General features: G+C 39.8%; 1 protein-coding gene across 6 annotated transcripts in view; it reads right to left on the reverse strand.

Annotated features, from left to right (window-relative positions):
- Positions 1-15,181, reverse strand: part of LOC122863969 (calcium-binding mitochondrial carrier protein Aralar2) — a 48,733-nt gene extending 33,552 nt beyond the window's left edge. The window contains exons 1-6 of one of the 6 annotated variants that reach the window (XM_044170908.1): positions 14,380-15,178; positions 13,481-13,578; positions 13,283-13,336; positions 12,981-13,123; positions 7,422-7,537; positions 3,662-3,801 (exon numbers count right to left, since the gene is read on the reverse strand). In XM_044170908.1, the coding sequence (XP_044026843.1) occupies positions 3,662-3,801; positions 7,422-7,537; positions 12,981-13,090 (366 nt within the window). In that variant the 5' untranslated portion in view covers positions 13,091-13,123; positions 13,283-13,336; positions 13,481-13,578; positions 14,380-15,178. Of the gene's footprint in view, positions 1-3,661; positions 3,802-7,421; positions 7,538-12,980; positions 13,124-13,282; positions 13,337-13,480; positions 13,638-14,236 lie in introns of those variants that run through there. The other 5 variants (XM_044170910.1, XM_044170907.1, XM_044170912.1 and 2 more) reach the window with 5 other exon arrangements.
- Between the last annotated feature and the right edge of the window lie 1,818 nt (positions 15,182-16,999).

The following is a 16,999-nucleotide window of genomic DNA, read 5'->3' on the forward strand; positions in this document are numbered from 1 at the left end:
CTACATGCATGTAGCACCAGACTATGAAATATTTCTCTATTTAAAAAGGTCCCATTCAACTTAAATATTAAGTTAATTCATTATAGATATAATCCCATAAATATAATATATTATAGGAACAGGTAGAAAGAATGAAAATATGTCAAAATTTAGTGGAAATGCAGAACCATGTCAGGTAAAATGTTTCTGAATGACGCTTAAAGTAAGAACTAGCTAGTAGTTTTAGTACAATAAGTAAGTTAGTAATTCAGTTCAACATAAATGATTATCAATGTGTCCAAGAAGAATGGACATTATTTTTCAAGCCACACATCTCGGACAAAAAGTGCTGAAGGGGGACTGATTGAATCTTGAACATGCATGGCATTATTCGATTGATTGATTCAGATGTTATTGTTATAAATGGAACTCAAAAAAGTGGTATTACCACAACACAAAACCCTATGAGGCTATGACTTATTGTTGTGTTGAATTTGAGTGATATTTCACTGACAGCATAACTGATCGAACTCTAAATTTGCAGCGCCCAAGAGAAACGACTGGGGAAGAGTGACATTTACACAAAGCTGAGTGGAGACCGGAGGGGAGTAAGAATAGACATTGCAACAAAGGAGCCAGATTTGCAAAAACAGCAAATGTAGCAGACATGTGTCAGTATCACCTATGAGCACAGCAGGGGCTCCGGAGAGTGTATAAGTGAAAGGAAGGCAAGGAAACGAAGAGAGATTGACACACGTAAACACTCCCAAAGTAAATAAGGTGAGATATTTTGGTGTCAGCATCCTGAGTGTCGTGACTCACTTCTCCGGTTGGTTGTGAGTAGGTCAAAACACTTTGGTGTGAAATAAACTGGGAAGAGGGAAGGGAGGATGAGAGATGAATATTCAAAGTCAAAACAAAACAGGAAAGTGAAGAAGATAATGTTTTGCATGCATGACTGTGTGAAAATAACGGTAAGCATTTATCTGTGTGTTTGTGTCCATCTGTTTCTCTGGACGAGTCAAAAGTCTGAAAAGCCACACACCAACCACACAGAGCAACAAAACAACAACTGTGGTCCAGAGGATGGAGCAGTTTATAGTCTCAGCCTCTTAAAACCTTAACTTGTTGCAACTGTATGAGTGGTGCAGGGACATGGTTTTTATTTGGGAGGGGAGTGAGGGAGGCAGGAGACATAAAGCTAGGGGCTTAAGACAGCCAACAAGAGACCGCCGAGGCATTCTCTGTGGCCTTAATTGTCCTTGGACGAGAATAAAAACACATGACAAGCCACCTCTGTTTGTCTTCAATGGCTGTGATTCTTTTCCCCCCTCTCTTCAAAACTTAAAACTATAGATATTAGTGGAGCAGGATTGTTTCTCTCTTTTTCCAAAGCTATTACAAGGAGAAGCATAAGCACAACTGCCCATTTACATGTATGCCAGTGAGCCCTCTACACAGTGATGTTAAGGGCTGCCCACTGATTCTTGGGAGAGTCAAACATATAATTGGGACTTTTAAAATCTGAGCAATGCCAACAATTCACTTTTTTGAGTGCTTAGGAAAGAAGTGGGACATGTGGTGTGTCCCCTCCATGTAATTAAAGCCCTCTACTTGCCAGGATTTATAATATGGGCTACTATGTGCCACTTCTCTGGACATCGGTAATACCATTGCCAGAGACAACACCACACTGACGGTGCGAGCTGAGCCTTGGCCGGCGTCCACGCGTGAGACGGGAAAAATGCATGTAATTGGTGAGAATCTCTGGCTTCCATCAAGACAGTAATTGGCCAGAGAGAGCCCTTGTGAGAAATATGCGGCGCAAACGTTTTCCCCGATAATCCCATCTTGTGAGCATCTGGCAGTGGCATGGTTACAATGGCAGAAAAACACAATAAACACATGCATGTATGGCAGGAAGAGGAGGAAATAAAGGATGGGAACATTCTTGGGGGGAGCTGGGTGGTAGGGAATTATAAAAGTAACTGAAAAATATTCAGAATATGGTGTGTGTGAGTGTGTGTTGGTTTTCACAACTCCCTGAGAACTTTTATAGCTGCATAGTGTACTTTTTTTTTGTACGTTATTTTTCGGGTTGACATTTACAAATGCTTTGTCTGTTAATAAAGGTATCATAACAGCGTTGGGTAGTAGTGCAATCACAAAGTATGTAGTAATTGCACAGGTTTAAATTCTGATTCAGGAAATGTTGTTGTGCCTATCCTAATTGCCCTATCATCAATCACTGGAGCAGCTGATAACACACTATGAGAGGAGTGAACTGCCACTACCTCAATTTTACTTGTACCTAAGTACTATAATTGCATTAAGTAATACACCATCACAGTGATATTAATATGTCTTAATGTGACACACTTTAATACAACCCACGATAGCATTAGACTTCTCAAGTTAAAATATTTATAATGTTCTATAGATGAATATGAATATTAGTATGATTTACAACACTTTAAATAAATTCTCTGCTGAACATCCCTTACAACCCTTACCTACACAGAGAGGCATCTTACAATAATGTGAAATTTATTTTCTTCTGTCATTTTTTTAGGCATGAATCAAAAGCTTTGAGAAATGATCAAATACAGAGAGCATAAGCAGGAAATGTGCATTTCATATTGAGCAATGAGTGCGGCAGGCTGCTGGCCTGCTGCTGTGAGGAGCTGGAAACCACTGAGTGACTAACTGGGAGAGAGCTGGGCACTCTGTCAATGCAAAAGTACAGCGTCCAGTGGCCACAACGCCACAGACTTGCTCTCATGTGCGCGTGCACACGCAAGCACACACGCACACGGACAAAAACAAGCACACACAAATACACAAACACAGACATAAACACAGATGCACAAAGCTTGCATGCCACTGTTCACACATACAGTAAAGCAGATAAGTAAGATAAACACACACACAGAACCACACGTGTATAGACACATATGTTCAAACACACGCACACACACACACACAAGGACATACGCACATATAACAATGTCCCAATATCCACGCGCTGCTGCCCACTGTGTGTAAGCCATCTGGTCTAAGTTAAGTGTAATATAAAAGCTCATTCAGATACATGGTGAGTGTGGATGCAAACTTGGCACAGCTCAGGCCCTCTCTCCCAACTCCTCCACCACCTCTCCCTGCTTAGGCCTGATTTAAGTCTAGACATCATATTGGAAAATGGCTCACACACCACAAATACACTAGGAATATTCCAGCTATACTATTTATGAAGGTAGAACTGCGTCTCTACCTGTTTCAGAGTAGGTGGAGTGGAGTAATGCTAAGTGTACGTCAGCTAATGGAAAACAAATGCAGAATATGTCCCAAATATATAACCTCAGTGTTTCATTAATGACTAATCTGGTCAATATGGAGGGCTGTGTTTGAGAGGAAATGGAACAGCGAAAACCTGCGTGTGTCTGTATGCGCACACATTCAGTTACATGACAGGATTGTATGAACAGCCTGTAAATAATATGTGAGGATAAGACAACGTGTACAGTTGATAAAGGTTTATTGACTATCGTTGATGGTCACTGGATAATAAAAATAAAATGGCCAAAGACACAAATGTAGAAAGACAAAAAGGAAAAACAAAGAGAGCGGGGGAAAAAATGGCAAGTGAGAGACGAGGAGAGCAGTTGATGAACATGAAACCTACCAGAAGAAACTGGGTGAACTCTCCGTAGCTGAGCTGCTTGTCCCTCTGTGTGCCAAAGTGCAGCCGTATGAATTCACAGTCCCAGCTGAAGGGGATGTGCTGGTGGATGGTGGTCTGGCTGAAGACCTGCTTCACATCCTCTGTAGCGGAGACAAAAAAAAAAAGACAAGCTGCTTTAATTATGACTGAATGATGACAAGTTGCTCTTGACAGCCTAATAACAAGATGCAACAACTCAATACGGAAGGGTACCAGCATTGCCTGTAGTGGTGGAGGAAGTATTTTACTTAGTAAAAGAATCAACACAACAGTGTAAAAATACACCCATTACAAGTAAAAGTCCTGCATTCAACATCTTAACGTAAGTAGAAGTATCATTAGCAAAATGTACTTAAAGTACCAATAGTAAAAGTATTTATTATGCAGACAAACAGCCCATGTGATTGTTATTTATTATATAATTGGATTATTGTTACTTACGCATCTGTACATATGTGTGTAAGAAGCATTTTACTGTTGTAGCTTGTCAAGCTGGAGCTCATTTTAACCACATTATATAGTCTTAGGTATTTTAAACTGTAACAATGTGTCATATTTTATAAGCAACCATAGCTGTCAAATAAATTAGGAGTAAAAAGTACAATATACTCACATAAAGTACAAGTATCTCAAAATTGCACTTAAGTACAGTACTTGAGTAAATGTACTTAGTTATATTCCACCACTGATTTCCTATGTTGACATATGTCAAATATACACAATCTAAACAAAAATTGGTAAGCAATGAGGTTAAAGCAAAACAGTTTTTCTTCAAATCCTTTACAATTATAGAATAACAGTTCTGTTTAGGTTTTACAAATTAGACCCCACTTTTAAGGCTAATGACCATACATTAACCATGTGTAAGGCCTTCACCACCATTAAAATCCTCTCCATATTCTCCTTCCTGTATGTTCATGTCTTCATAACAAACCATTAGCAAATACTTCTTCCGTCTTAAGTTTTTAGTTTGCTCTAATAAAGACCTAAAATCTGTTGGTACAAAGTCTTGTGAGTCAGGTCTTAACAAATAGCATGTGTTTTCTATCTTGTGGTTAACATTAGTAATTATTTGATTTGGGGGGGGGAAATGTGTGACTGTTTGTGACAAAATGTCAACGTCAATCTCTAGAACACAATTCTGCTCTGATTGAGACTTAAGTTCCTCAACTCTAAATCAGTCTTGAATGACACATGGCAGAACTTGTTTGAGCTGTGTAGGCTCTGTATTCAGAAGGAAAGCCTTTTCTTCTCACTCATGTTCCTCTGCCTGAACCCTCTAAGCCTCTACAGCCAGCAGAGTGGAGAGACACTGAACATGAGGCCTAAATTACAGCCTTACTAAAGAAACAAAAACAAACCAATAGAGCAACCTGTTTCTTATTACCAAACAAGCCGCGCTGAACGAGTGGAGAAAGGAAAGGAGGAAAGAAACAATTTTTTTATAAAGATAGAAAGGGAGGGAAAAGGACAGAGAGAGAGAAAGGTGATATTTACTTCAGCTCAGCCTTACCTTCTGAAAGAAGACAGCTTGTGCATTGTTTTTTTTTTACACTTTAATGAGGCAATAAATATACAGCCTTTAACTCTTTAAAGGAGAGGCCGCTCCAGAGCCTGCCGTTTATATTATCAGCTTTTATAGACCTGTCAACACTCAGCCCTCTTTAGTTCTTTCTTTTTTTGTCTTTCTGGCTGAGGCACAACTGCATTTCATATGCCGTGTTATGTTGCAATTTTTATGAACTCGACATTCCACCAAATTATGCATTTATTTTTTAAGTGCTAGAAATTCAGAGCACTGTGCTTGCTCTGTACTTAACAGAAATTACTCAGGTTATTATCAAATAAAAATGGCTTTATAGAAAAATGAAATAAAAAGAAATCAGAGTACAGACGTTTATTGCATGGGAAAACAAACGGGCCTTTAATGCAATGTAAGCTGCAGCTATTAATGTTTTTAAATAGGTAATAAAGAAGGGAGTTCTTTTTTTTGTGCCTTGGTGAGGCTCTTTAATCTAATGAACGGCAAAGAGAAAAAAGGGAGCAGAGGAGAAAAAGGGAGAATTCTGTAATGTATCACAATAAAGCAACTTTGACAAGTCTATAATCTAAGTCACAAGTTATTTGCTTTTGGTGAAATGTTACCCGTTGCAAGTGGCAGACACTGTAGTCTGTGTTTGTGCATGGCATGATGTGCGTTATGTTTTTCATGCAATTTTCCACTTGTATGTGAGTCTCATAACTCACAGGCATTGGGATATTCATTAACCTTTGGGAAACGCAGAAAAACAGCAGACCTTTTAATTGCCACCAAGACAACGTCACTCTAATTGATCCTTTTAAATATGAAAATTTACATATGTGCATATATAATCACCCGCAATGATCTTGCACCCTGTCAACAGCAACAATTAAAATGAAATTCACTTACTCTTCCCTGTTTTTGAGCGGGATGTGTGCACTGCATTGCAAATCAAGCCTAATGTGCTAACGCCTCGCACACCTACAGAAGGCTGGCATTAGACTTGTTTAAATCAATTAGGCAAATGTGAAATAAGCAACGAGTACAAATGTCTTCCCTTTTCACCTCGGAGTTTCCAGGCATCAGAGTAATGGTGCCAATCATACATGCACATACATGCACACACACACACACAGACACACACACACACACACACAGAGCTACCCACACCCTCCTCCATCTTCATCTCCATCCTTTAGTTGCCACCAGCCCTCTCCACCTCCAAACCTAACCTTATCTTCTTTACAGACAAGATACAGGACCACGAACAGTATTTTTGTTTGTGGGTGCAACCATAACAGAATAGATAAGCATAGGTCAAACTCTCACATAAATAAAAGAGGAGTTTGTATGAAAACTTCTTCAGTTGTGCATTTAAGAGGAACATTCTCAGTGCTCTGTCAGGATTGGCTGAATAAGTCTTTGTTAAATGTCAAATGCAAACAAAGGCAGTGTTAAGACTTAAACTTTTATTGCAAGTTACATAATAACATTCGAGTTATTCATCTTATAAATCTTCACAACTTCCTTTTTATAAAGTAAGAATATGCCTATCTCCGCAATTTGGTTTCCCTGATTATCCCTGAAAAAGTGATAAGCCTACAGTATATAGGACAGTGTAGTCCCTCATTTGTCCAGGAGTGTTCCATTGTAGAAAAGGTTTCAGTCGTAGTCATCTGGACACTGTTTTCAGAATCAAGACGTTTCGGCTCCCATCCGAAAGTCATTCTCAATTGTGGAAATGGTCTGAGAACTCAGAAATTATCAGAATTCAGAAATCAGAATTTCTGAGTTCTCAGACCATTTCCACAATTGAGAATGACTTCGGATGGGAGCCAAACGCCTTGATTCTGAAAACAGTGTCCAGATGACTACGACTGAAACCTTTTCTACGATCTACAGTATATGTATGGGAAAAGTAACAATGCTCCTTGAAGAGTGGAGGAACAGATATAATAAATACCATAATACCAATATTTGAAAATGTAACATAAGTGATCATGAGTTTCTGGGATTTGTACTTGTACTCAAGGATGAGTACAGTATAATAATAATAATAATTCCAGGTCTCTTGTAAAGTGCATTACAGCACCTACCGTACACATGCTAATGGTTCAGTAAGACGCTAGGTACATCTCTGCAAACTTGACTACAGTACTATTTTATCTAACCCCATAAATCAGAGGCAGAGTTACTTACCAAAAGTGGTCACTCCATTGCCTGCTTTATCAAACAGCAGGAAAGCAACCATAAAGAGGGAGTCTGGGGCACACAGCACTGACTCGAACGCTACAAACTCCTGAAAGGAGATCAACCTGAGAGAGGAGAGAAGGGTAGAAAAAAGAGGATAGGTAGGACTGTAAAAGACTAGTATGCTGTCATTTAAGCTGATTTATTAATGTGGTATACATGTTTCAGGTTCCCTGTATAAATACTTAATCAGCTACACATGTGAGACACTGAGTCTTTGATATTCATTTAGTCAAATAATACAGACTAGAAGTAGTAATAAAGACTTACGCTAATAAAATTAAATATTAAATTAAAAAACAAGCTATTTCAATACTGCATTAAACTACAAACTCCATTATAATTACTGCCACACAGTGGCAAACCAGCACACTTAAGACAACCTATCAATCTGCGCTACACGTAATTCAAGCGGCCTTTTATCCAGTAGTCTGTTATTCCATATGTAATGTCATAAACTCATCGAGTGTGACAGTAAGAAAATAAAACATTTTAAAAAGCTCAGTGTGTGTTCCCGGTCTGAGCTGGCAGCTGGTATAGAGAGGGCCAACTTCACACCAACAGGAAAAAAAAAAGATTAAATATGAAGTTTTATATTTTAGTGTGCCATTTTAAACAAGTAGACCAGCGAGGAGGGAGTTGGGAGCCAGTTATGGAAATATAATTCCATTCAATATAAATGTAATACAATATGCAGTTTAGAGTGAAAGTCAAGAGAAGCCAAGGTGGAAAAAAATTTTAATGGAGAACTTGATTTGTCTGCATCAACACTGGAATACAAGTTGGAATACAAGGGTTGAAAGTAAACACAACAGATTAGTTTTGTCTTTATACCACTTCCTCTCTTTCCAAGTTTGTCAGTGTTCTGATAAATACTATTTTATCTCCTGTCTCTCCGTAGTAACACAAATGCCCACAAGCATCATCAATAAGAAATAAATAAACATAAACATCGCTATTGTGTGAACCCACAGAGAGCCCCCATGGGAGAATCCTGCTGTGGGGAACAGGACCACGCAGTCTAGCCTTTATTTAGGCCCTGGTTCACAGTTGCCACAAGTCCATTATGAATTTCACAAATGGCTCTGATAATTACAGGAGGGGTCAGTGCTAATGAGCCGTCCCCGAGCATTCATCTATTAAACCTATTTATTTTCAAGGGGGGAGTATGGAGAAGGAGGAGGGGTGCAATGATTACATTTTTCTGTTTGCTGTAATTAATTATGGTACTGATGAAATTTAGAGGTGTTTGTTTGGACTCGGAGTGTTTCAGGTTTGCATGTGGGTGCTTATGTGCATCCTTATATGTACTTATATGCAGAAAAAATACTGTATAGATGAAACAGACTGAGAAGAAGAGCTGCGCACTGACAAAAGTATTGGTTATCAAAATAATACCAGGAAAAGGGAAATATTCTTAAAATTGGTGAGTGCCAGAGATACTCAATAAAAGGTTGAAAAGCATGTTTAGATTACTGGCTTTAAAGTCTTTTGAATGTAGTCTGCAAGAAATGTTATTCTTCTCTTCAACCGTCCATGAAAATTAAGAGGCCAAAACAGTCAACACAAAAGACTCAGATTAATACTTGGTTTCAGTAAAAACTCAAAAATACATACTGGTATGACGGCATCAATATGCTTCCAGAAAAGAATAGATGTGTGTGTTGGAGATAGAGCAACAGAGGAACTAAGAGAAATATGGAGAGGGAATAAAAGTGAGAATACAGTTCTCCTCAGTGGCAAATCAAATCAGCTGTCGTTTCAAAGGCATAAGAAATAATTGTTTTATTAACTAAGCAGGTAGTTCTAAAGAGCAGGGCGCTGCTGATGGCAAGTAGGTGGAAGGGGGCACAAAAGCACATTGCTGCGACCGTGGATCCACTGTTTAAACAAAGCCAATACCATCGCCGCAGACGCTGCTAGAATATTATCAAACTCTCCAATAATGATCATTCTTTTGTGACAGATGTATAGTACACTCTGAAATTATACCTCAAAGATGTTAATAAAAGGAGCTTAAGCAGGTACAGGCTGCAGTGCACACACTCAGAGAGCACTAGTGTTCCCAGACTGTACCGAGGGAAAAAGTCAGATTTCTTCTTTTTCACACGCATCAGTTTACATGCGCGCTGGTTGTCCTGTCTGTGTTTTCCCAGACGTGGATAATCAGCATATTAGTGTAACTGAGATGGCTGTTGATCATGAAGGGATTGGACCATGGTTTAGACCAGAGAGTCCAGACAAGATCCAGGGGGCATCTCCATAGCACACACGAGAAACATTCCACATACTCATAAGCATTTACACACAGCTCTGTAGCCGGGGATGAAGCTTATGATGGTTGATTAGCAGCGCCATGACGGCTGCAAAATGATTACCACGAGAGGGGGAAGCCATCGTTTTTGCTATGCAGACACAACCCCAACGAGACGCTCAATAATCAAATCAACCAACAGCATCTTCCAACCATCAACTGCTATGGCATGTGTCCAGGGCTGCTCGATCCATGTACGCAGCCCGGGATGAACTTCGGAGACAGGGCTAATGTGATACTGTAGTATGGCATCTCTTCAGTGTATTGTGTACTTACTTTACTCTGCAGGATTTTGTTAAATCTTTAAACAGGCGCAAACATATCTGTGACATGTATCAGACGAGAAATGTAACACACAAGACATAAACAAAGACGTGGTGATGAGCTGAATGATATTTTTGTTAGGATTCCAATACAATGCAATTTTAAACTGTCTGTGATACGTCTGTCCGGCATAACAACTCCATATTCCATATATTTTCGTTTGTTTTTTTTATCTTATCTTCGTCACCCGGCTTTTATCTCTGTCTGCTCTCAGCAGGCATCTAAATACACTCTTCTGAACCGAAAACCAGGCTTGGAAACATTGTTTACAAGTAACATAAATGCATGGTGTTGGTTAGGCCCAGCTGATAGAAAGACAGCTCTCCTTCGTTGATAGTTGTGGGAGAGAGGGGCCTAGAGGGGCTTCAATAATCCCCTGTCCCTGGCATCTTGGCATTGTTACTGACAGCCTTCCACCCACCTAGAGCATGCTTGCACACAGACATACACACAGACACACCCCATAAACACACACACACACACACACACACACACACACACACACACACACACACACACACACACAGGTGAGTGCTAGCTGTCAGTATCTGTTCGGTTTCTAAGAGTGGACACCCACCAGTCCAAGTCCAGAATGCCCACAGCTGCTGGCAGACTGCTATTTTCCCAGCACGCTCCCTTAACAAAGTTTCTTTTCCTTTTTTTTTTCTTTTTTTTTTTTAAAACCTCCAAGAGTCTATGGGGGAAGTGGGTTTTTTTTCACACTTGAACAGATGCTTCTATCAAAATATCCGAGGGAAGAAGGAATAGAGAAGCAAAAAGGTAGGGAGTCGGGCAGAGCCTAAACGAAATGGAGAGAGCTCAGAGTGCATTACGGTATGTGAGAGAGTGTAAAGAAAGTGATAAGGAAAAGAGGAAAATCTTCAAAGCACCTTGCAGTTCTGTATGTCAGTGCACATATACACAAAACATTTGATTCCTGGAAATTGAGACATCTCCACCCTCCAAAGCCCTGTCTCTCTTTCTCTCTCTCTTTATCTATCTATCTGTCTCTCTGTCTCACTGGGAGCAGCAAGAATAAGAGGGAGAAAAGTGATTTCCACATAACAGATTGTTACGACTGTCACTATATCCCCTGATTTACACAGTCGCAGAGGGGGAGGCAGACAAATGCATTTTCACTGTTTACATCCCCCCACACACACATGCACCAACCCACTCACATACACACTCAAACACACACTGGCATCTAAGTAAAATTTCTCTCACACAGATACACTCCAACAGAAACGTACACGAGCATGCTGCCTGCCACCCGACCCCCTGCTAAATCTATTACCCCTGACTCATCTCGTTGAAATGGAGTCCTACCTGGCAAAAACAGCAGCAGGCGCACTAGGTTCAAATATACTACCCTCATATACCAACCAAAACTTATTGTTCGCAAACATATTTGCATGAGATTGGGTGAAAATACAGCCACTAAAGTGGTTTGTTTTGTCTTGCGCCCATTCTTTTCATAAGGTTTGCATGGATAAGCGCTTGAAAAACAATGTACTAGCACTGACGGTCCTGATGTTGTCGCATCTCTACTTTCTCTATCCATTTGTTTTGTGTTCATGAGACACAGGTCTGCAGAATAATCATCCACACTCTTTGTCTCATCAAATCATTTATCTATCAAAGTTCAGGAGGAAAATAACACATCACAAAGGATGAGCATCATAAGGCCTTTACAATGTCAACTGTAAAAGACGAATCACATCTAAACCAAGGTGCAAACATTATTTGGGAGAATGGAAAGGAAAAAAAAGGACTTTCTTTCCAGTTTTGCCCCCATATCATTTCCATTCCCCTCCACAAAACCAAAATGAGGTTTAGATACAAAGCCTAGGCCATGGGTTCCTAATAGATTTACCCTGATGCCACGGCCACCATTTATCCTGCTCCAAAGCCGCACAATGCAACGGAGTGCTCCTGAATAGCATGGGCAATTACAGTGCACGTGTGTGTTTTTTATGTGTGTGCGTGCATGCGCGTGTGGTTGCCTTGCTCTCTCTTTTTCCAATTCCAAAACCCCCACTACTCCATCTCACCCGCACACACACACCTTAAAGCAGATGTAATAACATGAAACTACGCAGCCATGTGCACTTTGCTCTTTGTAGAAGCCCAGGTGGTTACCATGGCAATGTGTTTTTTTTATTATCTTTTTTGACTTACCCTAACATTTTATTACCCATCATTATGTATCATTAAAAACATACATATTAATGTAAAAAACAGGGGTGATGGGGATGGGGGGAGGAGTAAGTGTGAAATTGGGGGTATATCTACGAAGAAGGAAACACCTGAAAGGGGCCTTTGGTGGTTTGATGTCTCTTTGCTATATCATTCAAGTATGAACATCCCTCTGTGAATTTTTTCACCAAAGGATTCAGTCATAGGTTTGTTTATAAAATGCAAAATAACACTAGAAAGGTAGTCACACAAGATCAAAGGGATACATAATACATGTACTGATAGCTTTGATAAGAGTCTTTCATAAGCTTACTATTTAGTTGGCTTGATATTAATGAGAGGAGATACATTTGTGGCTTAAAGAGAGACTCAGCATAACAATTTCACAGTCAGATCAGCAACTTCTGCCAGAGATATTTTCAAACAGTAATGATGTCAACCCTCATGAAACACTCTGCTGTTGATCCTCTATTTTCATGGCTATATTTGCCCTCTATCACTTTTATGTGTGACACATCATTCCATTTCATAATCATTTCTCCATAAGCATACCCTCCAAGGTGCAAGGATTATCTAATGAACTCTGTTTCGAATTCAAAGTGTACCAGCATTTTAATTTATGTGAAACATCAGATCATCTAATACTAAAAGAGAAACATCAGAACACCAACCCATCTTTCTTCTGATCCACCACTCCAGCCAGCAGCTTTGTGGCCTCGTCCGACAGCCGGATATCTGTGTGGGCATGGAGGAAACGGCTCACAAAATCCTGCGGTGACATGAAGTACTCGTCATTCTTCTTGATGCTGGCATACTGTAAAGAGAAAAAACAGATACAAGGATGCACGCTGAGCTTTAGAATTTGATTTTTTTTTTTAAAGAAACAAACATAAATTGAATTTTAAGAGAAAAGCTTATTTGATAAGAGGCAAACACAAAAGAGAAAACAAAACATTTCTAGGTAAAATCCTACCTTTTCAAAAATGGCTTTCAACTCAGTGAGGTCGGCCCTCCTAGGCAGAACTGACTGCAAGACAATAAGTGAACATTTGTGAATACATCTTTTATACGCACCAAGTGAACACAATGGCAAATTAAACATAATTTTGAGCTTGGAGATTCATTCTTGACCTTTGGAAAATAAAATATTCTAAACTCAAGGTTCACTTACTAGCTTTTTATGGCGTTTTGACTGTATCCCTTTGTCGAACTTTTTCAGGTGTTATCTGTCTTTCAGTCATGTGATGACACCTGGGCAAGTTCCAGTCACTGAAAGAGGAAGGAGATTTAGAAAGCTCCGGGAAAAGCTAGTAAGTGAACCTTGACTTTAAAATGTTTTATCACAAACTTAATTTTGTGTGGCAGAAATCTGTTTCTTGTGATGTTTTCCTCTCCTGTTAATCATCTCGCAACCCCTCAGATTTGTAGTGTGACTACTTGGAGGGTCCCTATCCCCTGGTTGGAAAGAACAGTTCAGTTATCCAGATTAGAAGCTGGTATAGTGTCACGTGTGAGAGTGGAAATTTAAACAGTTTCTGAACATGCTGGGTGGATACTAACTATGACAACCATGTTAAAACGTCTCCTCAAGCCTGTAGAAAAGTCTGGCACCTGCAAGTAGTTTATGACAGGGATGCCGCATCATGTAGCATGATGCTAATCAAGGTTACCGGTGACTACAACCGGCCTTTTAGCAGAGACAGACCAGTAAACTGGAGACGGGGCCTGAGAGGAGCAGGGTGAATTAAAAAGAAGCAACAGTATCATTATTGCGCTTTGCGTCATTGTTAAAACAACAGCTCAGTCAGTTTTACTTAGGAACCGTTAGCCAAATGTACATTAACTAGCTAATCGGTTACAGTAAAGCCTCAATGTCATTGCCGTATGGACAGTGTTAACCTCTAGCACATCCTCTTAGCAGGCTAACCGGCAGTTAGCGAGCCCTCCAGCCAGACATCCTAGCAGGTGGAGACCTCCGGAGGAGACACTCCCGGGACCGAGCACATCACCGAAAAGGCGACATCTCCCCCAGAAAAAGGAGAAACTGATGTGGAAAACCCATCAGCTTACCTTTGCTGCCATGCTAAAAGCAAGTTCACTGTCAAATAACCTCCTGTTCACTTCCTCCTGCGTGACGACGTTCCCATGGAGATCACGCGCCGGTGCAGTGAAAGGAGGATGAGAGAGGATCAGCTGTCCACGTGGTGCAGGGGCACGAGAGGTCAACTGGTCAATGGCATGTGCATGTCAGATCAATTCATTGATTCGTTCGTGTGTGCGTGTGTGAGCAAAGTGTATATGTATATGTCCCTGTGTCTTGTATTAAACTTGACCTATTTAATGAAAATGCACATCAGGGGCCCAAGGTGTGATGGGGCCCCTATGCAAGATCCTCTGTTAGAAGTGACTGTAATAAACATTTATCATTAGGGCTCAGTCAAAACTAGGGTTTGATACTTTGTTTAATCCCAATCCTTCAATATTGAGTATCGGCTAATACCGAACCTCATCTAGTATTAATTTTTATTATATTTTTGTTTATATTTCCTTAATACAGCTGCACAATGAATGCATATGCTACATTAAGCCTACATTAAAACTAGTAGGCTAAAGCAATTTAAATAGCCCTGCTTGAAGAAATCTGCATCACAGGCTTCTTCTGATGGTTTCCTGTAATATTTTGTATGTTATAGTATTTTGTATCTGTGAAGAGGAGTGTCAGTGTGGATGGATTTGGAAACAGCCTCTTTATCCCAAGCATGAATAATAATTATAGCTCCTATGGTATTAATGTGATATGATTTTTGGCCTCCAGTAGCAGCAAAGTTTTTACTGAAATATTCACTCCAAACTTATATATTAAACATGGTTATTTCTGTTTGGGTTTATTCTTATGCACATTGAGTCTCCACTGTAGAAAGGAACAGAGATCCGTACTACGTCAGAATAAAAGCCTTATAGTTACTTCCTCACACCTATTCTTTCCTCGCAGTAAATTGTTCCTATACTTTATTTCCAGCTTTTCCAGCCCATCTGTGCTTTGTGCCAGGAGGGAAAAAGGTGCAGAGAGAATTTCATGACTACAAAAGCAAAGGTTAACATTACTCACAGCATAAAAACAATTTAAAAGGGAGCAAAAGGGCTCTAATGGCCCGACAGTCTTCAAAAAAATGTATTTTGTGCTCAAAATAATTCATAGCTTTTTGCTGGCGGCTTTTCAGCTTCCCAGAGACCCAGCATGAACCACTGTATTTTTCCCAGCAGGCTTTCTGCTCCTTGCAAAATGGCCTTCGCCAGGGCATACCTTGCATCCCCTCCAAATATTGACAGCACTGAGTCCATCGCTTATTGGAAAAATGGCTGTAAGTAATGTTTTATCAGCCGATGCAATCTCCACACCTGTATTTTCCCCTGTCATATGACAATATTTGACAAGATTAATGATTTGATCCCATGACATTTTATTTCCCATCACTGTCAATCTGCCAGCAAACAACTCACTTACTTGTGGCATTTGGTGAAGGAAGCATGTAGCAGCATTTGCTTTGCTCGTGTATTATTCATGAGCTGCAAAATTTACTTGAGACATGTAAACTACAGTGTCTAGCAGCTTTGACATGAAATTCTTGACTGTTTATTTGAAAAAAATCTTTAAAAATGACCTTCAGTGAATTTCTTCAGAACAGCATTTCGGCCTCTATTTTTAGCAGTCAAACCAACAATGATTCTGTCAACCCTCACAGAGTAAGTCGGTAATAATGATAAACCTTGCGACCTTTGAACCTCAATGGCTCAAGGGGTCTCCTGCCCATGTCCCCAAGGGCCCACGCGTCCTGACAGCTTGAGCGATGAGTGGCAGGCTGTCTCAGTCTGCCTCCTTCCTATTTTTAACCCACACTCCAAAATAGGCCCATGCTCTAAACAAATGATTAATAGGGCACTTAGGGTCTCCCCACTGACCAGCATGTCCCTATTAACAGCCAGTAACAGAGGCCCTCAGGGGTCAAAAGGTTTAAAGACTTTCTAATAAAAGTAACAGAGACATGGGGATGTGTTTTGGAGGAGAAAAAGTTGTGTCTCAGTTTGAAATGCTGACAAGTTAATAATCCCTTCTCAAATGGCCCTACCGCAGTAAAATGGCCAGTTTGTTCTTACTTTTATTGCTATCATCTGTCAGTCACTCACATCTTTCTCTTTTTTCTGCCTCTTCTTAAGTGGACTGAAAGAGCTAAAACAGTTTTACAGTAATGTTCTCGCAGAGGCTTTATTCTCATTCCCCACTCTTTCTTTTCTTTTTTGCTTGAATGTGAATTCTTATTGTAGTTTTAGGCAGGAAATGCCTAATGGATTCCCAAAGACGTATTCATGACATGGTAATGAGATTCAAATTTGTAAGACATTTCTGACCTGAAAAAAGAGGCCGTTGTGGCAATGGCTTTGTCCTGTTTTCCAAAACTCAAGAGTGCCGTTTCTCAGTCGCTCTCACTATTGCTAATATCATTTTAAAATGTACAGGATGGAGACACAAAGCCAAAAAAAGAGTTCAAATAATAATAATAAAAAGTTATACGTTTTATTTGAAGCACCTTTTTATGTAACCCAAAAACCGATTACATAAAGAAAGCAACCCCAAAAAGTGGTTATAATAAAGTGCTTGTTCATTTGAACTGATATAAACAGTTGAAATAAT

Source organism: Siniperca chuatsi, linkage group LG17, assembly GCF_020085105.1.
Source record: "Siniperca chuatsi isolate FFG_IHB_CAS linkage group LG17, ASM2008510v1, whole genome shotgun sequence".
In the NCBI taxonomy this organism is placed as follows: Eukaryota; Metazoa; Chordata; class Actinopteri; order Centrarchiformes; family Sinipercidae; genus Siniperca; species Siniperca chuatsi.